At 41.8% G+C, this 24953-nt stretch overlaps 1 protein-coding gene across 9 annotated transcripts in view; it reads left to right on the top strand.

Annotated features, from left to right (window-relative positions):
- The window catches only part of LOC118357545 (vesicle transport through interaction with t-SNAREs homolog 1A-like), a 169716-nt gene that overhangs the window by 36784 nt on the left and 107979 nt on the right, over nucleotides 1-24953 (top strand). For 5 of the 9 annotated variants that reach the window (XM_035734742.2, XM_052478323.1, XM_052478322.1 and 2 more), the window contains exons 4-6: nucleotides 490-567; nucleotides 6043-6063; nucleotides 21261-21345. In XM_035734742.2, coding sequence (XP_035590635.1) covers nucleotides 490-567; nucleotides 6043-6063; nucleotides 21261-21345 — 184 coding nt within the window. Of the gene's footprint in view, nucleotides 1-489; nucleotides 568-6042; nucleotides 6064-21260; nucleotides 21346-22665; nucleotides 22874-24953 lie in introns of those variants that run through there. The other 4 variants (XM_035734744.2, XM_035734745.2, XM_052478324.1 and 1 more) reach the window with 2 other exon arrangements.

The following is a 24953-nucleotide window of genomic DNA, read 5'->3' on the forward strand; positions in this document are numbered from 1 at the left end:
GGAGAGGGAGAGGGATCCCAAATCTGATGGAACGCCAATGGGTGATGAATTATTCCCTGTCTAAGTCCCAGTATCGGCATTATCACAGAGCCTGCCACTGCACTGTGCTGACAGCAGTGACAGCCCCCAGAAAAGATTTAGCGCTGACGAGTGATACTTTCCTTGTACATCTTCCGCCCCTGCCCCTGTGCCAGAGCCCTCCGTGGTTGGTTTTATTCTTCAGATTGTGTTTATTTAAGTGGGAAAGGAGGACATCTCTACAATTTCAGTGGTGCTAGATCACTTCGCAAGTGTGCACACACACAACCGCAGGTGCATTGCCTTTTTTTGACAGTCGGGTCCATTAGGGGGCTCTCGTGCTTAAGAAATGCCTGTTATGTTTTTCCAAGACAACTCCACTAAGGCTTATCCCCCCTGCTGTTTTCTCTTTCTCCCCTCTTCTGTTCTCTCCTCTTCTTCATCTTCTTCTCCTTCCTCTTCCTCCTGCAGAAAAGGTCACGTATCGCCTACAGTGATGACGTGCGGAACGAGCTCCTGGGGGAAGACGCTGGCTCCTCGGAGAGTCAGGTAAGGTGCTAATCAAGCCCCTCCGGTCCCCAGTGTGGGTGGCTGGCCCTGGGTGTGAAAGGGTCAGGGCCTCCCGGGGCACCTCCTAGGGCCACCAGGGCCACCGCAGCATTGGCACTAAGTCATGCGGAAGGAACACTGTTTAATGCAAAGCTGCCCAGGGTCTGAATGGGCTCCAGGCCTGGGCCCAGCATCTGGGCAACGCCAGATTGGGGCAACCCCCCCACAGCTGTTCTCCAGCCGTCGGTGTACTTATCCTCCACCAACACACTATCAGCCACACACAACCAACCTCCTCCCCACAAACGGTGTCTTTCACACTCCTTTAAACACCAGGGGTGGCGAAACCACACAATGCAGACACTCAGGATGAATAGGATTCTCAGGTTCAATGTTTATAAGCATTAGTATCAAAAAGTCACTGAGAGTTTTTATATTTTACTCGTTGTAGTTTGTTGCAAGTGATATTGAAAATCGTATAATTTTATATTATAATTCTATGCAATTACAGTTGAAAATGTATTCAAATTCATGAAAAGATGTATGGTGAATTTTGCAATGAAAATGCAATTTAACGTTTTTATTTAAACTGTGATGGAGTTCAATACAATGGATTACAAACAGCAGATAAAAAGCAAATGAGCCATATTTCTTCCATTGTCACAAAATTATAAGACATGGGAAATGAACAAGGCCTTCAAAAACTATTGATTCCGTCATATTGAATATGAGAAAGGAAAAACAAAAGCAAACATCTTAAATAGTGATCTTAATTGCCCAAAATATGGCACATGTTCTTTAAACTGTGATTGTTGTGTATTATGTCTGAAGTGCTGCATCAAAACAAAACCCACCATCTTTTTAACACTTGACGTGGTGCCTACATCTCACCTGCACAGCTGCCGCTCACAAACAGACACTCACAACTCTGACCAGCGTCCTTTGACTAATTTATATATTGCCTTAAATTATCCTGTCAACTTTGCAATAGTTGCTGTCGTGTGTCTCAGTCACACACAAACAAGCACACACAAAGACAGAGGGAGAAATATGCACATTTAGTCCCTCAGTACTTTGTAAAAGTACAGTGAGATGGTCGGCAGTTGAGCGGGAGCTAAATAAAGTTGTCTCGTCTTTTTTTATTTCGATAGCTCCCTTATTACCATTTCAATGATGACCCATGCACTGCACATCTTGCAAACATATGTATCGCTAGCCGAGATGTGTAATTGATATGCATATTCCCTGCAAATTAGTGAGACACAGAAGTGACTCTGACATTTTGTACAGAAGTTGGAAGTGGATTTGCTGCCAGAACTGTCACATTCAAGACGGTGATGGTTCCTATCAAAATCTTGTCAAAGGGAAAAGAAAAAAAGAATTATGACCCACATTTCAAATATATATATATTTCCCTTTCATTAAAAACAATTGATGATGAACCCCATTATTGAAATAATTATTCATAGACCTAAGAATATTTTTCATAGGATAATAATTTGTTTAAACAATGGAACCACCCTGATGAGCTCATCTAGACGGACAATATTAAGATGCATGCATTTTAAGTTGTTTTTAGTCTCTTATGCTGCTTTGTTGAAAAATTCTATCATTATTTGGAAGGATATCACCTCCCTACTATTAAATCTCTGAGTGAATGTTTCTTGAAGTACATTTTAAGATAATTAATTTGTCCCGCCTTCAAGTAATACCATTTTTTTGTTGTAGAGAGCTAACATGTCAAGGAATATTGTTGTTGTTTAATTATAATACACTTGTCCTTGTTTTGTCATTCAGCCATAAAGTCAATATCCTCCATGGTTCGCACAAAACCTTGTATTTTCTCAAGTGATTTAATAACCCTCAAGGATGAATGGAGAGCACGGGGAGGCAAATTGTCCCTGAACCAAAGAAGAAAGTCCACATTTAGTAAGACAAATTTAGTAAACAAGTATAAGCAAATAAAAATGAAATACACAATACAACAGTTATTCAAAAAATAAATGGGGATTTATAGATCTAGAACAAACTTATGGCATCTTTATTAAACCCTTGTATTGCTCAGTAACCATAGACCTGTGGTTTGGTGTATACCTATTCCTTAAGTAGTTGCTTCAGAGTCTTGAATACTCAAAGCATAACATTTGTACTATAAGTTGAGTCAATATCAGAATTCTAATGTGTGTACATTGTAAAACAGACGTTGTCTCACACACACACACACACACACACACACACACACACACACACACACACACACACACACACACACACACACACACACACACACACCATTTTTCTATTTACCATGGTGCCATATTTACCTCATTTCCATTTTAAAAACTTTTGGAGATAACACTTGGTCTTGCTGTGAGTGGAGTGCTCGGAACTTCAGTTTTTTTTTTTTTTTTTTTGATCGAACAAGACTGGAGCGATAGAGAGGATGGGGGAGCTTGGGCAAGTCGGTCAATTTAATTCCTGACGATCTGAAAGAGTTCAGGATCATTTCATATAGCTCTGGCTAAACGGATCATTACCAGTCACAAATCTATTCGTTACATGGCAAGGATTTATAGCTAAGTAAATAGGGAGTTCTGAAAATGGAGTGTTGGCCCTGCGATAATGGCTAAAGAACGATTTAATAGAGTTGGGCATTTATTCGTTATCTGTATGCGGACAGAGACTGAAATGGCGCTATCACTCTTCTTTTTTATATTTTTTATAACGTGGTAGTCTACCGTTGCACTTTTTCCCCCTCCCTTTTCTCACTCGGCATGCAACTCACACACTCAGACACACACAAACACCCTACCACACACGAACACTCTACGGAATAGTTTCGATTTCAGTCACAGCAGAAGGCTTGGCCACAAGAGATTGTGCTGGTTTGAGCCGGCATGGACCAGATTTTACAGGCTACAAAGGAAGCAGATTACCACTTGTATCGAATTCCGTATTGAATAAAAAAATCTTTGTTTGAAAAATCTGCTGATTATCATAACAGAAAAATTGCAGCAGTGCAATTTTGAATACTGGCTGGCATTACAAAAACACAGGGAAAGGCGGTCATGGAGCCGTAATTATAACATTTACAGTTTTCTGTGTTTAACACTTTATTTCTCTCAAGCAAAGCTAGCGTTGTGGGTTACGTTTGAAAAGAATGGTAAAGATTGATGAAAAAAAGAGAATGCCAAGCACAAAACCCCTCATGTATAGTTTCAGCAAATCCTCCACGAGGACTTACAATCGACCAAGCAGCACAAATAAGATGGAACAAGTTTTGTTTGGTTCTCATTGAATTGGAGGGAAGGGCTGCGCCGAGTGATCGGCAGCTCTGTCTGGCCTGTTCAAACCCTAAAATAGCCACATATGTAGCGTAGTTTTAAACTTCTGCCTCCTCAATAATGCGTTCAACTCAGGGGGCTGTGACCTTCGAAATAAAGGACCGTTTCCAGTCTGCAAAGTGGCCCTTTTTTCTCACCGAAGGAAAGAGTGAAGAAAATCGTTGTTTTTTTTTGCAATGTTTTTTTCTCCTCCATTTTGTTACCCTGTCGCTGCCAAGTTCCTCAAGGCCAGTGGCTCACTAAAATGAAGCTCTCAGCAGACAAACATTAAGCTGTTTTACTTTTGCATATATTCTTCAACTCCTTTTCTCTCATTCTATCACGCATCTGAGATACAAAATGGCTTTGATAGCGGGCTGGAATACATTTATTCTCTGACTTTTTGGACATTTTCTTCAGACTTACCCTTCCATCGTGTTTTCCTTTTTTAAACTCCGTTTACAGAATTACAATAATAAATTATGATATATTTGTTATTGGAAATCCTTTCCTAATTTAATTGGGGAAAGCTGAATAAACAAGTATTTAAACAACAATTGGACATTTTACTTTGAATTAAGGTGGTAAGAACTGTGATATTCTGTATATTTAAAATAAATTGACTATTTTAAAGAATAGTTTTCTACAATTGTATATAGCCATATATTAGCTATAATATATATATATATATATATATATATATATATATATATATATATATATTGTTATTATTGTTATTATTGAAAGAGACAATAATACTGATGGAGCCACTCCAGATATGGCTGTGTATATTTCCTCTCGCTCTCTCAAATCCTATTAGACATCCATCAGAGTAGAATGTAACATTACAGTTACACCGACATAATTGTGCTTAAATTGCTCATACATTTTTACCGACTGGGTGGCTGCGTCTTTAACTCTTCGGCGCGAGCACCTTTCAGAAAACGCTTAACCGTGGAGGAGCCTAGCCTGTCGTTCCTGACGACCGTGGCCACGACAACCAATAGTTTAACATCAATCCCACCACCGAGCCTCTTCTTTCTTCTCGACAATCCCGTTGTATAATTTATGATCCAAGTCCTCCTGCCTCTTTTCTGATAGCAAATGATTTCAAACTAGCAAAATTCAAAATGACCACCACATACAAAGTGAGATTAGAGGAGAGTAATAGTGGCCCTGAGCCTCCCTTCAGATCTGCTAACCTTTTAATCTCGTTCAAGAAATGGAGATTTAAAAAAAAAAAAAAAAAAAAAAAAATCACCTGCAACGGATGACAAATGAAGAAACCTGTCCTTCCCCTCCTGTACTAAATGATGTTGTGTTCTCCATGTCTTTCCCCTACAGAAAGAACAGGTTATGGCAGAAGCATCCTTTTGTAACAGTGATTTAAGCTTTTGATTAAGCTCGAATTGAACCGTTGCTCTCCTCCAATGTCTGTGTCTCTATTAAAGATAAACAACAGTAGGATATGGGGACGTTTTCTATTTTACTCTGCTTGAATTTGACACTCTCTTTTCATCAAACACGACTCCCAGTTGTCCTAATAATAGACTCTGCCTTTATGTATACACAGCAGGCATCTGTATTGCAATACATAAGGAACATGAAATATTGACAATGTGTCACCAATGATGGACACATTGGAAACAATGGATTGGCCCTACATTTCACAATCTATACAATCTATACAATTTCACAATCTTTTTTTTTGCACTGGGATATATAAAATAGAGATATTCCCTTTTATCAAGCTTCTATGCATACTGTATCCAAACTGTATTTTCCTACTGTACAGAGTGGGATCTATTTTCTTCTCCCTTTTTGACACGTCAAGTGTTGTGATGTGACTTCCTTGATGGTGCTAGTTTAGACACCGCGAGTCGAGCAATCCATTCCCTCTCTTTTGTCTCGTGTGACAGCGCGGGAACTTGATCTTTGTTTGTTCAAAAAAAGGTCTGCACGAGTCTCGTGTTTAGCTTCGTTTAATGTGTTTGTCTGTGATTTCTAAATGCTAAACGTGCAAACGTATAAATCGTCAAGGTTAATTCGGGAACCCAGCCACATGACTGATCTGCTTCCTGCCATGTCTTTTCTTTTTGATCTTTCTCTCACTCCCTCTTTTTGTCTCTCTCTCTTTGCTTTCGTGTGGCAGTTGATGAAGTTAAGTGAAGAGGTGAGTGCCTCTCTGCCTTTCCTGTTTATAGATTCCTTTCTGTCTGAATTTCTGTGCCCTCATCTCTGCAGCCATAAGGCCAAGGCTATTGGTGAGGCTCTTATGAGACTTTATGGGGATGAATTCAATTAAATCCATTTTCTGTAAAAATCTGAAAATGAAGATAGTTTTTTCTGATAGCACACTCTTTTCAAAACAAGCATGGGGAAAAGGCTGGCATAAAGTACACTTCAAGACAGTGCTACAGGGGGCAACCCTGTTTTATCAGAAAACCATCAACATCTTTATGCTCGGCAATCATGGTTGTTCAGTGTCATGCCTAATTAGTGGATTCCGTATTTTGCCCTTGTTACTTTCATTTAGAACTAAGTCAGGTGTAGTCGTAATGCCATTTGTTGTGGTTTTGTATTTGTTATAGCAATAAAGGAGTTGGTCAGTTATCAGAAGGGGTGAAAGTAAGGCGGTACGGTCTGGTACGGTGTCCCTGTAAAACAAAGAGTGGGGTTACGCTGTACCGGCCTTTCACAATTTATACAACATGCCACATGAAAAATTAGCAAATTGACTGGAAACCAGGTGGTATCCAGCTACTCATTCAAGGGTTTTCTTTATTTTCACTATATTCTACATTGTAGAATAATAATGAAGACATCAAAACTATGAAATAACACATGGAATCATGTAGTATCCCAAAAAGTGTTAAACAAATTGAAATAAACTCAGCAAAAAAATTAAACGTTCTCACTGTCAACTGCGTTTATTTTCAGCAAACTTAACATATGTACATTTTTGTATGAACATAACAAGATTCAACAACTGAGACATAAACTGAACAAGTTCCATAGACATAACAGAAATGGAATAATGTGTCCCTGAACAAAGGGGGGGTTAAAATCATAAGTAACAGTCAGTATCTGGTGTGGCCACCTGCTGCATTTAGTACTGCAGTGCATCTCCTCCTCATGGACTGCACCAGATTTGCCCATTTTTGCTGTGAGATGTTACCCCACTCTTCCACCAAGGCACCTGCAATTTCCCGGACATTTCTGGGGGGAATGGCCCTAGCCCTCACCCTCCGATCCAACAGGTCCCAGACGTGCTCAATGGGATTAAGATCCGGGCTCTTCGCTGGCCATGGCAGAACAGACATTCCTGTCATGCAGGAAATCACGCACAGAACGAGCAGTATGGCTGGTGGCAGTGTCATGCTGGAGGGTCATGTCAGGATGAGCCTGCAGGAAGGGTACCACATGAGGGAGGAGGATGTCTTCCCTGTAACTCACAGCGTTGAGATTTCCTGCAATGACAACATTCTCAGTCCGATGATGCTGTGACACATCTCCCCAGACCATGACGGACCCTCCATCTCCAAATTGATCCCGCTCCAGAGTACTGGCCTCTGTGTAACGCTCATTCCTACAATGATAAACGCGAATCCGACCATCACCACTGGTGAGACAAAACCGTGACTCGTCAGTGAAGAGCACTTTTTGCCAGTCCTGTCTGGTACAGCGACGGTGGGTTTGTGCCCATAGGCGACGTTGTTGCCGGTGATGTCTGGTGAGGACCTACCTGCCTTACAATAGGCCTACAAGCCCTCAGTCCAGCCTCTCTCAGCCCATTGCCGACAGTCTGAGCACTGATGGAGGGATTGTGCGTTCCTGGTGTAACTAGGGCAGTTGTTGCCATCCTGTACCTGTCCCACAGGTGTGATGTTCAGATGTACCAATCCTGTGCAGGTGTTGTTACACGTGGTCTGCCACTGCGAGGACGATCAGCTGTCCGTCATGTCTCCCTGTAGCGCTGTCTTAGGCGTCTCACAGTATGGATATTGCAATTTATTGCCCTGGCCACATCTGCAATCCTCATGCCTCCTTGCAGCATGCCTAAGGCACGTTCATGCAGATGAGCAGGGACCCTGGGCATCTTTCATTTGGTGTTTTTCAGAGTCAGTATCAAGGCCTCTTTAGTGTCCTAAGTTTTCATAACTGTGACCTTAATTGACTACCGTCTGTAAGCTTTTAGTGTCTTAACGACCGTTCCACAGGTTCATGAATTGTTTGTGGGTCATTTAAACAAGCATGGTAAACAGTGTTTAAACCATTTTCAATGACGATCTGTGAAGTTATTTGGATTTTTACGAATTATCTTTGAAAGACAGAGTCCTGAAAAAGGGACGTTTCTTTTTTTGCTGAGTCTTTTTTTGCTGAGAAACAACAGTCAATCATTACTTAAAGACATGAAGGTCAGTCATTACAGAAAATTTCAAGAACTTTGAAAGTTTCTTCAAGTGCAGTCGCAAAACCAAACAGACTCTCATGAGGAACGCCACAGGAAAGGAAGACCCAGAGTTGACTCTGCTGCAGAGGATATGTTCAGTAGAGTTACCAGCCTCAGAAATTGCAGACCAAATAAATGCTGCACAGAGTTCAGGTAACAGACACATCTCAACATCAACTGTTCAGAGGAGACTGTGTGAATCAAACCTTCATGGTCAAATTGCTGTAAAGAAACCACTACTGAAATACACCAATAAGAAGAAGAGACTTGCTTTGGCCAAGTGGAAATCGGTCTGATGAGTCCAATTTTTAAAAATATTTTTGGTTCTAATCGCCGTGTCTTTGTGAGATGCAGAGTAGGTGAATGGATGATCTCCACATTTGTGGTTCCCACCGTAAAAAATGAAGGAGGTGTGGGGGTGCATTGCTAGTGACACTGTTGGTGATTTATTTAGATTTCAAGGCATACTTAGCCATAATGGTTATCACAGCATTCTGCAGCGACATGCCATCCCATCTGGTTTGCGCTTAGTGGGACTATCATTTGTTTTTCAACAGGACAATGACCCAACACACCTTCAGGCTGTGTAAGGGCTATTTGACCAAGAAGTAGAGTGATGGAGTGCTACATCGGATGACCTGGCCTCCACAATCACCCGACCTCAACCCAATTGAGAAGGTTTGGGATGAGTTGGACTGCAGAGTGAAGGAAAAGCAGCCAACAAGTGCTCAGCATATGTGAGAACTTCTTAAAAACGTTTGGAAAAGCATTCCAGGAGAAGCTGTTTGAGAGAATGCCAATAGTGTGCAAAGCTGTCATCAAGGCAAAGGGTGGCTACTTTGAAGAATTTAAATTATATTTTGATTTCTTTAAGTCATTGTTTTGGTTTCTACATGATTCCGTATGTGTTATTTCATAGTTTTGATGTCTTCACTATTATTATACAATGTTGAAAATAGTACAAATAAAGAAAAACCCTTGAATGAGTAGGTGTCCAAACTTTTGACTGGTACTGTAGGTGTTTTGTAACTGATGTATATTTCATTCATCAAATTGCGGGTTCACAGTGCACTGTTGGTGTTCGGGTGCTGAAATTATTTTGTGAGTGAACAAATGTGCGCGGGTAGCCTACAGGAACGCTTTTGTTAAGTGATTGTTTGACAATCGGATGAAAACATAACTGGTTGTGTTTATGCCACATTAAAAGGCATAGGCGGCATCTCTATGATCATCTCTAGGGGCCATAATGATATAGCCTAATTAGCTTACTCCTGTCTATACAGAAATAAATACAAAACATTAAAAATAGGCTACTACACCAGAAAGCATGATTTTGCCAAAGAGGATCATTAGCTTCTTAAAAAGCAAAAGCTGTGGATTGTTTTAAATGGTGTAACCTACGGTCGGGAGGGCCCGCAATTTGGGCAGCACGCACCGCAAATACCAAATAGATTGTTAAATTACGACTGTCAATGAAAAGCAGAAACCCAGCCAGGCATATTGCAGTATTTAAAAATACAATTGTGGGAAAACTGTTTGGAATGCAAATGGCTATTGCTGTATTGAGATTACAAAGGAAAAGACTCCAATATGTCTTTAAGTTATCAAAATTCTTAGGCTACTGTTCGCTCAATTAAGTTACTTACTGGTACCAGTGGACAGAGTTGGCCATGTCCCCGATGAGTGTACATATTCACTGTCTTTTAAATCTACTTTCACCCCCGGTTATCAGTATAATTAAGATATTAGTTAGATACCTTCTTTACAATATTTCAATGCAATCAATGACTATATTCTGGATGGGGGCTTTTTTTTCTGGCTTATTTGATCACTTCATTAATGGCAAGAGACGTTCATATAACAATACTGCATCTAATGAGACTTTGACGAGGATGAAATGGTCTACAGGGAGGTGGTCAAAGATCGTGGACGACAAGAAATGCAGGGCCAAGCACGCCAACATCCACATCGACGGGCCTGTAGTGGAGCAGGCCGGGAGTTTCAAGTTCCTCGGTGTCCACCTCACTAAGGGAATTATCATGGTCCACACAAGACGAATACAGTCCTAAAGAGGGCACGACAATGCCGCTTCCCCTTCAGGAGGCTGAAAATATTCAGCAGGGGCCCTCAGATCTTTCAAAAGTTCTCCAGCTGCACCAATGAGATCATCTTGACTGGCTGCATCACCGCTTGGTACGGCAACTGCTTGGCATCTGCCCGCAAGGTGCTACGGAGAGTAGTGCGTACAGCACAGTACATAACTGGGTCCGCGCTCCCTTGCCATCCAGGATCTCTTTACCTGGTGGTGTCAAACATTTTCTAAGACTCCAGCCTCCCAAGTCATATACTTTTCTCTCTTCTACCGCACGGCAAGCGATGCTGATGCACCAAGTCTGGAACCAACAGAACCCTAAACAGCTTCTAACAGCTTCTAATCCACAAAACTGCTAAATAGTCCGGGTAGCTATTGGTTAACTATTTAACTATCTGCATTGACCCTTTTTGCACTCCCCTTTGACTCATCACATACGCTGTTACTGTTTATTATCTATCCTGTTGCCTAGTCACTTTATCCCTACCTATATGTACATGTCTACCTCGTACCCCTGCACATCGACTCGGTACTGGTGCCCCGTGTATATAGCCAAGGTTATCGTTACTCATTGAGTATTTATTCCTACTGTTATAATTTTTCTATTTTTCTCTTTGTTTTTGGTGGGAGGGTCCCGTAAGTAAGCATTTCACTGTTAGTCCTCACCTGTTGTTGACTGAGCATGTGACTAATACAATTTGGTTTGATTTTGATTTGTTGAACTGTCTTTGAAGGCTCAAAAATGATCTTGCCTCAAGAGTTTTCAATCCTCCAGCTTTTGTGTTTATGTTGGCCTGCACAGTACATATCTTTGACTTTGTATTGTGGTTTTGTGTAACATGTGGCCTGTGGAAGCTTTCTCACTGTAATGTGATCATAGAGAGGATCTCCTATCTGCAATCCTCGCTCAACAATCTAGCACCGTCGGCAGGACCCCTTGATGCCGCCCCCCACCATTGCTACTCCGCCGTTCAATACGTTTCTTATAGGATACCGTTGAATTGGCAGAGTGCTTGGTTTTATATGATGAGACTGACAGTAGATGGGATTGATTTGTCCCTTCTGGTTTGAACCCAAATGAACACTGGCTGGGTATGAGCATGGTTGGTGGCCATGGGCTGCTTGATAGCTGGTGAAAGACCACATGGGCTGACATGAGATGTAATATATAACCTGATTGTAGTTCAGTTTGGTACACTCAAATGTTGCATTCACCATTTATATTCAAACAGACCGCAAACGGCGGTTGTTTCTTCTGATGTAGGTTTAGTAGCGATATACACTGCGTGTACAAAACATTAGAAACGCCTTCCTAATATTGAGTTGCTCCTCCCTTTTGCCCTCAGAACAGCCTCCATTTGTCGGGGCATGGACTCTACAATGTGTCATGCGTTCCACAGGGATGCTGGCCCATGTTGACCCCAATGCTTCCCCACGGTTGTGTCAAGTTGTCTGGATGTCCTTTTGGGTGGTGGACCATTCTTGATACACACAGGAAACTGTTGAGTGTGAAAAAACCCAGCAGCATTGCAGTTCTTGACACACTCAAACCTGTGTGCCTGGCACCCACTACCATACCCCGCTCAAAGACAAATATTTTGTCTTGCCCATTCACCCTCTGAATAGAACAAATGCACAATCCATGTCTCAATTGTCTCAAGGTTAACAAATCATTCCTTATTAAAAGAGCAGGTGTTTTTAATGTTTTGTACACTCAGTGTAGGTCTGTGTGAACTTGCTAGAGTAAAATGATCATCGCTCGTTCTGTTAGCCGACCAGATTCCCCTTTTTAATTGTCATTCAGAAACAAGAACAAGACATATTCCTAATTGTCCACGGGAATATCTATTGCTATCCATTGTTGCTTTGTTGAGATAAAAAAATATATATACTTATGAAGATGAATTGGCAATGCTTAACCAAATGTTTTGGAGCATCGCTTTAGGCAACATGATATTTTGCATTTCATCTGTCAAATCAAATGTATTCGTCACATGCTTGGTAAACAACTGGGGTAGATTAACAGTGAAATGCTTACTTACTGTTCCTTCCCAACAATGCAGAGAGAGAACATTTTAGAAAAAGTAGAAAAGTATTAATAAATACACAATGAGTAACAAAATCTGGGCTATATACACAGGTTACTAGTACTGAGTCGAAGTGCAGGGGTACGAGGTAATTGAGGTAGATACAGATATGTACAAATAACTAGGAACAAAGTGACTAGGCAACAGGATAGATGATAAACAGTAGCAGCAGCTTATGTGAAAGCACACAAACTTTTTAAAAAAGGGTGCAAAAAGGGTCTATGCTGGTTGTCCGGGTAGCTATTTAGTTAACTATTGAACTAACTATTTAGTCTTATGGCTTGGGGGGTAAAAGCTCTTCAGGGCCCTGTTGGTTCCAGACTTGGTGCATCGGTACTGCTTTCCATGCGGTAGCAGGGAACAGTCTATAACTTGATTATCTTTAGGGGCCTTCCTCTGACACCGCCTGGTATAGATGTCCTGGATGGCAGGGAGCTCGCCCCCCAGTGATTTACTGGGCCATATGCGCTACCCTCTGTAGTGCCTTGCGGTCGGATGCCAAGCAGATGCCATACCATGCGGTGATGCAGCAAGTCACGATGCTCTCAATGGTGCAGCTGTAGAACTTATTGAGGATCTGAGGACCCATGCCAAATCTTTTCAGCCTCCTGAGGGGGAAGAGGTGTTGTCATGCCCTCTTCATGACTGTGTTGGTGTGTGTGGACCACAATATATCCTTAGTGATGTGGACACCGAGGATCTTGAAGCTCTCAACCCACTCCACTACAATCCCATCAATGTGAATGGGAACTCCGTTTCCTGTTGTCCACTAACAGCTCCTTTGTCTTGCTATCATTGAGGGAGAGCATGTTGTCTGAGCTTGTGTGTGCTTGTGTTTTAAGGGCGTCTGTGAATGTGCATATGCAGGATTCTTAGCATTTGTGAATGTTTTTGTTGTGTTTAAACAATTTCTATCAAAGCATCCATTCACGTCCATTCATAATTTAGAACCCTCACTACTGTTCTCTCCAGACTTCTTTTCATTTGCTTTTGTTTCCCCTTCCCTCCACCTTGACACAGTGCTTTTCCCAGTTGCCCCCGGTCAGGAGACACCTTTCGTTACCTCACCTGTTCTTCCCCTTTGGAACGCACTGCTATTTCATTTGGTTTGATTCGCGCCCTCTTCACCATCACAACCCTTCTGTCTACTCCTTTTCCCTCCCGTTCTTCCTGCTTTTGAATCAAAGGCTGGCGCAGCTTATACACACTTAAGCCCCCTTTTAAAAACTATACTTTTTCCCCAGCTGGAAAACATGTTTAAATATTTAGCACCCATATTCACAGCTGTTTGACACTTGTAATTCCTCGTCTTACAAGTCCCAAACAAACCGCAGAGAAGATCACACAGTCAGTCTGAATCACAGCTGTCATCAGTATTCACTTCGACTCTCCCCCCCTTATTGAAATAATAAGGAATCATCTGAACTTTGGAAAATGGTGATAGTAACTGCTGGTGTTTGATATTTAATAAAAGGCAGCAGAAAATGGAAGGAAGACATTCTTTTGAGCTGCAGCTGCATTGTTCTGGGGCTGTCTGTTAATAACGTACAACTGAAGTGCAGTTCTCCAACGGGGGGGGACAACAAAAACAAATCCAATTTTTATAGTTCCTAAGAAGGTCTTTGTTTCAAATGTAGGTGTCAGATAAAAAGGCATATGCGGAAATGGGGAATGGGCGCGCACCAATGCACTCGCAGACGCACAATATTTATCATGGACTGTTTTTAAATCATTTGATGTTTAGCTGCATGAGAAGAACAATTATTTCGATAACAGGCCATTATTTCTTTAGGAGGTACGGTATATGGAAGGTATTTATTTATAGGTCAATGTGTATGCGCCTGTGTATATGCATCCCTATGTGTGTCTGCGTGTATGACTGCACGTGTTTGTGTGTTTATTCTTGTGATGTTTTGGTGACTCGGCTCCTCTGTCAAAGCCACAGGGGTAAAGACTTGATATTGTCTGTTGTAGCTCACCAGGAGTGGCCAGCAACTTGGCACTTTATTTAAATGAGTAGCAGGGAAGATTCTGACACTGACTAGGTGGCTTAGGGAAATGCACAATCACATTTCTGAAGGGAGAAATTGTGCCCTTAGTCCGTCCTCTTGTCCCATTGCATAAGTAGAGAGATTGTTGTACAGGTAAAAAAAAAAAATGTTGTTGTTGTTTATGTTGTTTTCTAATGTAGGTATTAGGTTATGGATTTGGGACCTGTTTAGTACTCATACCTACAAATGCATTTGATACCTGTTTCGTGTACGAGGACCACCCTAGTTTGCCGCCTAGTTTGCTATATATACAAAAGTATGTGGACATCCCTTCAAATTAGTAGATTTGGCTATTTCAGCCACACCCGTTGCTGACAGGTGTATAACATCGAGCACAGAGCCATGCAATCTCCATAGACAAACATTGGCAGTAGAATGGCCTTACTGAAAAGCTCAGTGGCTTTCAACGTAGCACCGTCATAGGATGCCACCTTTTCAACAAGTCAGTTTGTCAAATTTCTGACCGGCTGGAGCTGCCCCGGGTCAACTGTCAGTGCTGTTACTGTGAAGTGGAAATGTCTTGGTGCAACAACGGCTCAACTGCAAAGTGGTAGGCCACACGAGCTCACAGAACGGGACCGCCAGTGCTGATGTACGTAGCATGTAACAATCGTCTGTCCTCTGTTGCAACACTCACTCCCGAGTTCCAAACTGCTTCTGGAAGCAACTTCAGCACAAGAACTGTTCGTCAGGAACTTAAGATCACCATGCGCAATGCCAAGTGTCGGCTGGAGTGGTGTAAATCTCGCTGCCATTGGACTCTGGAGCAGGGGAAACGCGTTCTCTGGAGTGATGCTTCACATCTGGCAGTCCGACGGACAATTCTGGGTTTGGCGGATGCAATGAGAACGCTATAGTACCTGCAAATGCGTAGTGTCCACTATAAAGTCTGGTGGTGGAATAATGGTCTGTGGCTGATTTTCATGGTTTAGGCCTCTTCGTTCCAGTAAAGGAATTTTTTTGTTTGTATTATACCCCCCTTTTCCTCCCCAATTTCCGATCTTGTCTCATCGCTGCAACTCCCCAACAGGCTCAGGAGAGGCAAAGGTGGAGTCATTCTTCCTCCGAAACATGACCTGCCTAACTACGCTCCTTAACACCTGTCAGCCTAACCCGGAAGCCAGCCGCACCAATGTGTTGGAGTAAACACTGCTCAACTGGTGACCGGAGTCAGCCTGCAGGCCCCCAGCCTGCCACAAGGAGTCACTAGGGCGCGATGAGCCAAGTAAAGCCCCACCGGCCAAACCCTCCCCTAACCTGGACGATGCTGGGCCAATTGTGCGCCCTCCTATGGGACTCCCGGCCATGGCCAGTTGTGGCACAGCCCGGGAATGAACCCGGATCTGTAGTAATGCCTCTAGCCACTCGGGAGGCTCAGTGAAGCAAAGTCTTAATGCTACAGCATTCAATGACATTCTAGACGATTCTGTCCTTCCAACTTTGTGGGGAAAGACCCTTTCCTGTGTTAGCATGACAATGCCCCCGTGCACAAAGCGAAGTCTATACAGAAATCGTTTGTTGAGATCGGTGTGGAAGAACTTGACTGGCCTGCACGGAGCCCTGACCTCAACTCCATTACATTGGAACACCAAGCCGGGCATAACATCAGTGCCAGACCTCATAAATGCTCTTGTGGCTGAATGGAAGTAAGTCCCTGCAGCACTGTTCCAACATCTAGTGGAAAGCCTTCCCTTGTAGCAGCGAAGGTGGGACCCACACCATATTAATGCCTGTGATTTTTGATTGAGGTGTTCGACTAGCAGGTGTCCACATACTTTTGGTTACTTCCCTGTTGGTTGGTTTATTTCTCTGGCTGAAGTCGTTGTATGACCGGTGTTGCGGTGTCGTTACTGGATCTGTGCCGGCTGGGCTGCACTCTCAACCCTTCCTTCAGGTTACGTCAGCGTCAAACCTGGCTGGGCGCATTATTCTAATGACCCCCACCCCACCCCACAACCGCTACCACCAGCACATCCCCGAATAACCCCCCACCGAAAAGTAGACAGAACGAGGGAGAGAGAGATAGCGGGAGAAAGAAATTCAGGGAAATGCTTTGAAGTGGCTTTTCACCGCAGCAAGTCTGCTGGCCGTCTCCCCGAGACGTGTCACCTTTGCCGAGAGGGAATAGGAAAATCACGTTTCGAATGGTAATGATAACATACTAATCACTTGAGCTCTTTGAAGAACGGGGGAGTGAGCTCCTCTGTCAGTATCCCCGGCTTCCTTGTGCTCCGAGGCACACAGGCACAGCCATGGTCTAGGTGTATTAGCTTAAGCGTTGCATGTCAATACGTCCCCTCCATCTCCGCTGATCCATAGGGGCTCATTAAGCCGAGCTGACTCCCTTCTCTCTCCCCGCACGGCGCGCATCGGCACACCACCGTCACTCTGCACACCCAGCCACCCACCACCCGCCAGCCCCCTTCTCTCTCTCCCTCCTCTCCACCTCACTCTCTCCCACCAACATCCTCTGCCCCTCCCTCCCTTTAACTATTAAAAGTATTTCTGCAGTTTTAAATGACACCTGTCAACCAGCAAGGAGAAGACGGGTAAATCAAAAATGGAGGCATTTTTTCTCTTTCTCTGTTCCCATCCCTCTGATTGTCAAAGTTTGAAAAGTGGGATGTCGTCTTATTTTATCTATTTTATTTCCTTGGAGTGATTAGCTGGTACACATTTTTGACAGGTTAACTAGAACTAGAGATTCCAGCGCTCCTCTCCCTCTTTCAAAATGGGTGGAAACCCCTTACAGAGAGAGTTACCATTCATCTGAGTGGTGGATCTATGGTATGTCTATGGTAGCCTTGTTGGGCTTGCATAACATAACTCGTGTTAAAAGGGTTTAAAACGTCACACATGTAGGTTCGGTAAAGACATGACTACTGAAAGACTGGAGAATCCCAAGGCAAATTACCTATATGTAGGCCTAGATGTATAATTGAGTTAAGGTTATTATAAAAGATGGCATAACCCTTGACTGTGACTTTTCCGCATATCTATCTGAATGGGTTGTTAGGGCCATTTATAATGTAATAATACAATGACATTGAATGTGGTGATTAGCAAATAAATGCAAGACAATTACATGTATATTAACGCGGCTCATTTTACAAAACATATTTCTAGCTTTGCGAACACGACAGTGGTTAAATATGTTTTTGTGAATATGAAAACATTTGTGACTCCACGGATTGATTACATTTGTGATCAGCATTTTACGCATTTACGGCTTTCTTTACATTTGTGAGTTGTGTTTTATGGTCAATTTGTGCAGGTTAATGATCTGATCTGATTAATGATCTTCAATTATCTTTAAAAAATTTATTGTTTAAATCCTAGCTTTTTTTCCTCCTCTCCTTGCTCCCTTTCCTTCCTTAGCACCCTTTCCTCACCTCCTTTTCCCCTGTTCTCCTTTCTTAGCCTATTTCCTTTCTCCCTTTCCTTCCTTTCCTCCTCTCCTTAGCTTTCCTAGCACCATTTCCTTTCCTCTTTTCCTAACTCCCTTTCCTAGCAAATGAGGAAAGGAATCTATGAAAGGCGTAAAATAAATGGGGCTAGGAAAGGAAACAATGGAAAGGAAATGGGGGAAGCTAGGAAATTATAGAATACGAGGGAAAGGGAGAATGGTAAAAGGCTAGAGAAGGAAAGTGAGCCAGGAAATGAGGAAAGTAAGCTAAGATGGGAGGAAAGAGAGTTAGGAAACAAAGGAGAGGAAAGGAAGGAAATGTATCAAGTAAAGGAAATTAGGAAAGAAAAGAAGGAAAGGAAGCTAGGATACCAAATGGATGTATTTCTAAAAGTAAGTATGTGATATATTTGTTTTTATGATATTTTTAAGAGAACTGAAGATCTCCTAATCTTGATGCTGTTTCATTAATATGCACAAACTGATCCATAAAATGCAACTCACAAATGTAAATATACTGAACAAAAATATAAATGCGTTACAGTTCATTTAAGGACATTTGTCAATTGAAATAAATAAAGTCCTAATCTATGGATTTCACATGACTGGGAATGCAAATATGCATCTGTTGGTCACAAAGAAAATGTAAGGGTGTGGATCAGAAAACCAGTCTGTGTCTGGTGTGACCACCATTTGCCTCATGCAGCGTGACACGTCTCCTTCGCAGAGAGTTGATCAGGCTGTTGATTTGTTGCCTATGGAATGTTGTCCCACTTATCTTCAATGGCTGTGTGAAGTTGCTGGATATTGTTGGGAACTGGAACAAGCTGTCGTACACGTCGATCCACAGCATTCCAAACGTGCTCAATGGGTGACATGTCTGCCATGCAGGCCATGGAAGAACTGGGACATTTTCAGCTAACAGAAATTGTGTACAGATCCTTGCAACATGGGGCCATGCATTATCATTCTGAAGCATGAGGTGACGGAGACTGATGAATGGCACAACAATGGGCCTCAGGATCTCATCACGGTATCTCTCTGCATTCAAATTTCCATTGATAAAATGCAATTGTCCTCATTGTCTGCCTGCCTGCCCATACCATAACCCCATCGCCACCATGGCGCAATGTGTTCACAACGTTGACATCAGCAAACCACGACGTCATACACGTGGTCTGCTGTTGTGAGGCCGGTTGGACGCCAAATTCTCTAAAACAACGTTGGAGGTGGCTTATGGTAGAGAAATGAGCATTCAATTAATTATCTGACGACATCTCTGGTGGACATTCCTGCAGTCAGCATGCTAATTGCACTCCCTCAAAACGTGAGACATCTGTGGCATTGTGTTATGCAACAAAACTGCGCATTTTATTGTCCCCAGCACGAGGTGCACCTGTGTAATGATCATGCTGTTTAATCAGCTTCTTGATATGTCACACCTGTCAAGTAGATGGATTATCTTGGCAAATGAGAAAGGCGCACTAACATGGACAGAAACAAATTTGTGTACACAATTTGAAAGACAGCTTTTGTGCGTATGGAAAATGTCTGGGATCTTTTATTTCAAATCATGGAACATTGGACCAACACTTTACATGTTGCGTTTATATTTTTGTTCAGTGTACATAAAATGCAGGTCATAAATGTAATCCGTGGCGCCACAAATGTTGTCCCATTTCTAAAATCCAACGAATGTATTTGCTAAGCATAATTTGTTTTTTGTTAGCGATGACTCGTATGCTTTTTGATCATGGCATATGTTTGTGAAACTACACGGGCATATTTACAGACTGGGATTTTTATTTAAATGTTGCATTCTGTATTTGCAAATCAAATTTTGCGTTGTTTATGACTCACTACTCAACAGGGGCCAATATGTATGGAACGTTTTGTTCAAATGGAAAAGGGTGCGGTCAAAACAGGGATTGAAATCAAACGGAACGACCTGTCTTTCAGAAGAGAACGGCTCGGGGTCGATGTTGGCCATGTCATTCATTCACTGACGTTGTTGATGCCAAATGTAATATTCTATTACAACTCCTACCAGTGTCTAGATAAAGAAAACACCAATCAATCAATCACTGATCGATCACCACCGATCCAATCAATCACTTGCTTATTTAAGAAACACAAAGTACCTTGAATACCCCTTTTAGAACAGCTGTACATCGTTTCAATGGGCAGCCTTGTCAGTTGTTGATGCCTCTGAGTATGTCAACATACAGTGCACTCTGTGTACAAGGCTTGATATGCTGTTGTGAAGATTTATTCTGGAACTGGAACTCGTGGTTGTACGGATCTTAGTCTATACAAGGATAATCTAGTATAGTAAGTGGCTAATACTAACTGGTCAGCACCGGTATAGGTCTGCTAAACATGTCATGTTTGCACATGCCGTTTAAGAGTACCCATAATCCATTATTGTCAATATATCTCGGTGTCCATTTGTTTAGGATGTAACTGTCACTGGTCCTGGTTTATATGATTGCATGGTACATGTCGCTGATGTGTGTGTTGTGTATTTTGCTATTTGTTTTGGTGCTTTCTGTTTACTCAGCCTTCGGTAATTATGTTAGGCTAATGTTGCATTTCAATACTCGCTCTTTTTACGTAACACACTTCCAAATTGATTGGCATGATATGGTCCTATGGTCACCTCCTGAAGTGGTCTACTTGGTCTGTCATCATCCATTTGCCACACCAGTAGAAATTTCGAGAAAGCAATATCTTTCCTATGTTCCATAACCAAATACATTAGGAGAGTAAATGTGTTTGATTTCCACTTTAATGAGGCTTTCCTCCTTAATTCCAGAGCCATCGCCTTGACAGGTTTTTTTTTTTTTTTTTTTTTTTTTTGAACTTGAAAGCTGCAAATGATAATTTATTACATCTCAATTAGCTCTTCCTCCCTCCATCAACTTTGCCCTCCGCGCTAAATGTGAAGTAATTACTTGCAGTAGACTGAACAAGACGAGGAGGGGGGAAAAATGTAAAAAAGAGAAGAACCTTCTGGTGATAATTATTTTAATATTGAATAAGAATAGAATTTCTTTTTGCAGTAACAACTGTGCGATATGCCCCCCCAACTCAACATGCATGTTACCGATATTTCACCTGCTACAAGTGTTTGTTAATGGAGAATATTGGAACTGGCCATTGCTGTTGTGGTCGTAGTGGTGGTCTGTGTTTTGATGGCAGTGTTGAGATGTTTCTCTGAAACACTTCCCAGCCCTCTCAATCATCATTTTTCTGTCTCGTTTTTCTCCAATTTGTTTTAGAGAGCACATCTGTTGGACAACACAGAGAAGCTGGAAAGGTCATCTCGGAGGCTGGAAGCTGGTTACCAGATAGCAGTGGAAACCGGTATGCATTCTGTTTGGATGGAGGGGGGTGTGAGTGAGCGACAGCAAATTGTCTCGCTCGTACGTGAGGTGGATAGAGAGAGAGAGGAAAAAACTCCTTGACGACTGGTGACATTTTCAGGAGCACATCAAAGGCAAGCAAGGGGGAGAGAGGTGTACGGGCGACAGAGCAGGCGCCGCTGCTCCTCGTTTGGCTCCTGGGAAAACACACGCTCTTCTCCCCTGCGTCTGCGTGTGTGTGTGTGTGTGTGTGTGTGTGTGTGTGTGTGTGTGTGTGTGTGTGTGTGTGTGTGTGTGTGTGTGTGTGTGTGTGTGTGTGTGTGTGTGTGTGTGTGTGTGTGTGTGTGTGTGTGTGTGTGTGTTGTTTTTTATAGCGCCAAAAAGACAGGGGTCTACTGAAATAAACAACATCAGCGTTTCCTCCACTAGTTCTTAATTTAGAGACTCAAACAAAGCACAATAAACATCACTGAATACATGGCCATCTCGAACAGAAAGTCATGTGTTTTCCTCATTACCAAGGTTAGTTTTGTTTTTTAAATCTTTAAATATGGAGAAATTATCTCATTTGGATTTGAAATAGATTAAACCAGTTATTCGTTTTTTCTCCTCCTGACAGTCACAACATTATTGAGTCACAGTGTATTCCTTAGAGAGATATCAAAGCTCATTCTTGAAGTATCAACTGGCTTTCTGTGGCTTCCGCGGTAGTTTTGAAAAAGTTTTGTTCATTTACACTATAATGGAGGAATGGCTCGCGTGTGACATCGACAGATTTAATCATTCACGTCGAGAAAGGGGTGCACAGACCACTGCCTTTTTGATGTTCAGTAAGTAGAACTCACAAATTCATAAATACAATCTGCATTCTCTGCTTAAAAATGTTGTTTCATATGATTCTCTGATGATCTCCGAGACTTATATTATTCTTGTTTTCCCCGTGTCGAACTCTGTGGCAGACCCTATTTTGATTCCATTCGGTCACGTATTTCAGTTGAATGCCTCTTTTTGATGGTTTGTCTAGTGTGTTGGTTGGTGTTAAAGAAATGGTCCGTGTTCTACCCGTGTTCTCTACCTCCCGGGCCTATTACTTTCCACAGTAAGGGCTAGTCATGCGCCCTCTGAACCCTCATCTGCCCTGTTTGTGCGGCTAACTGAGAACAATGGTTGTTTATCCTGGTCCCACACACACTGCTCACTGCTCAGGTCTACACCAGCAGTGAGTTGTTTGGGGTTTGGTGGGGTGTGAGCCTTTGTCACCTCGTGTTTAATCTGTGATCCCCCCCCCTCACCCTCCTGTCGGTTCCGGCCCTCCGCTCAGATGCACAAGCTGAAACGACAAATGCTCAGGGAGAACCAACGCTGAGAGGCAACAGCCGAGTCACGTTGGGAACACTGTCAGACCACAGACAACAAACAATCTTAGAACTCAAATGTGTTGAGACCCCAGACGTGTGAGAAATGCAGTGCCTTCAAAAAGTATTCACACCCCTCGACTTTTTCAAAATGTTGTTGTATTTACAGCCTGAATTAAACATGTATTAAATTGACATTTTGTGTCACTGGTCTACACACTGTACTCCACCATGTCAAAGTGGAATTATGTTTTTAGAAATTAATCAAAACTGAAAAGTGGAAATGTCTTGAGTCAAACTCTTTCTTATGGCAAACCTAAATAAGTTCAGGAGTAAAAATGTGCTTACATAGCATGATGTTTGAATGACGATGTCATCTCTGTACCCCACACATGCAATTATCTGTAAGTTCCCTCGGTCGTGCAGTTCATTTCAAACACAGATTGAACCACAAAGACCAGGGAGGTTTTCCAATGCCTCGCAAAGAAGTGTAGTGTAGATTGGTAACAATAATACAAAATAAAAACATGCATCCTGTTTGCATCAAAGCACTGATGTAAAACTGCAGAAAATGTCCTGAATAAAAAGTGTTATGTTTGGGGCAAATACAACACATCACTGAGTACCACTCTTTATATTTAGTACCATATCTTTATATTTTCAAGCATGATGGTGGGTGCATCATGTTATGGGTATGCTTGTCATCGACAAGTACTCAGGAGTTCTTTAGGATAAAAATAAACTGAATAGATATAATCCTAGAGGAAAACCTGGTTCAGTCTGCTTTCCAACAGACACTGGGGGACATATTCACCTTTCAGCAGGAAAATGACCAAAAACACAAGGCCAAATATACACTGGAGATTAAATGTTCCTAAGTGGCCTAGTTGCAGTTTTGACTTAAATCGTCTTGAAAATCAATGGCAAGACTTGAAAATGGCAGTGTAGTGATGGTCAACAACAAATTTGACAGCTTGAAGAATTGTTCAAGTAATAATATGCAAATATTATACAGTCCAGGTGTGCAAAGCTCTTAGAGACTTACTCAAAAAGAGTCACCTTTGGCAGAGCTGTAATCCCTGCCAAAGGTGATTCTAACATGTGTTGACCTAGGGTTGTGAATGCTTATGTACATGAGATATTTCTGTTTTTAATATTCAAGAAATTAGCAAAAATGTGTAAACCTTGTTTTCACTTTGTCATTATAGGGTATTGTGTGTCAATTTTAATACATTTTTGAATTCAGGCTGTAACACAACAACATGTGGATTAAGTCAATGGGTGTGAATACTTTCTGAAGGCACTGAGAACACAAACGTTGACTAGTGGTCATTCCAATGCCGTTTCAACAACCTGTACTGCATATTTACATCGGTGGACAATCACAGCACCACGAGAAGACATGCAATTCAGTGGGGCAATCCAGCTAATGGATCTTTTTGGTTTTGTAGTCATTCTGTTGAATGTTTTTCATTGTATTTTAGTGTTGACAGAATTCACAAAAGATTTTTGAAAGATTTTATTTTGTTGCAAGTGCTCAAATCATGTGTTTGGCCTAATCTCACTTTCAAACTAAAAGAGGTAATGATACGAGTATGTACCGGGCTTTTATTCATCGTTCTGAAGCATAAACATTACTAAATTTTTAAGATTGCTTAAAATGGATAAAGGATATGCTTTGAAATGTTGAATGTCGGGATGGATATTGTTTTAAAAGGGTTAAACAATAATAATCTGTGCGTTGTGTTTGTCCAATCAAAGACTTGCTCTGGTCATAAATACGCTGTTACACGAAAAACAAACTCTCGTTAAGATGGAAAATTAAAGCATCCTTAGTGAAGAACAGTTAGTGTAGCTATTTTACAATAATTCTAAGTCACCCTCCAAATCCACACAATATATAATTATGCCCCATAAGTACTGTAATTGACCAATGGGGAGAAAAAATATTTAAAGACAGTTTCTCTTTTCTTTCAAAGAGAGAGAGAGATCCTGAACAAAAGCAGAAAAAAAAGATGGAGCTCCAACTGCTCCCCCCCATTTACTTTGGCATCGATAACATTCCACTTAATGACCACAAATCAAGAAAGCCAGGGTACCATAAGGTCACTTTATAAAAAAAGACGTCCTCTCAGTTCTTTGAAATGGTGAGTCTTCACAGAATATCATTTTAGAGAATTTATTTGAGCACTGTTTTTTTTCCCTATTTCACACTCTCCAGTGTATTTTGGAAAGCGCCGGCTTGCCAAGAGCA

This window comes from Oncorhynchus keta, chromosome 24, assembly GCF_023373465.1.
Source record: "Oncorhynchus keta strain PuntledgeMale-10-30-2019 chromosome 24, Oket_V2, whole genome shotgun sequence".
Lineage (NCBI taxonomy): Eukaryota > Metazoa > Chordata > Actinopteri > Salmoniformes > Salmonidae > Oncorhynchus > Oncorhynchus keta.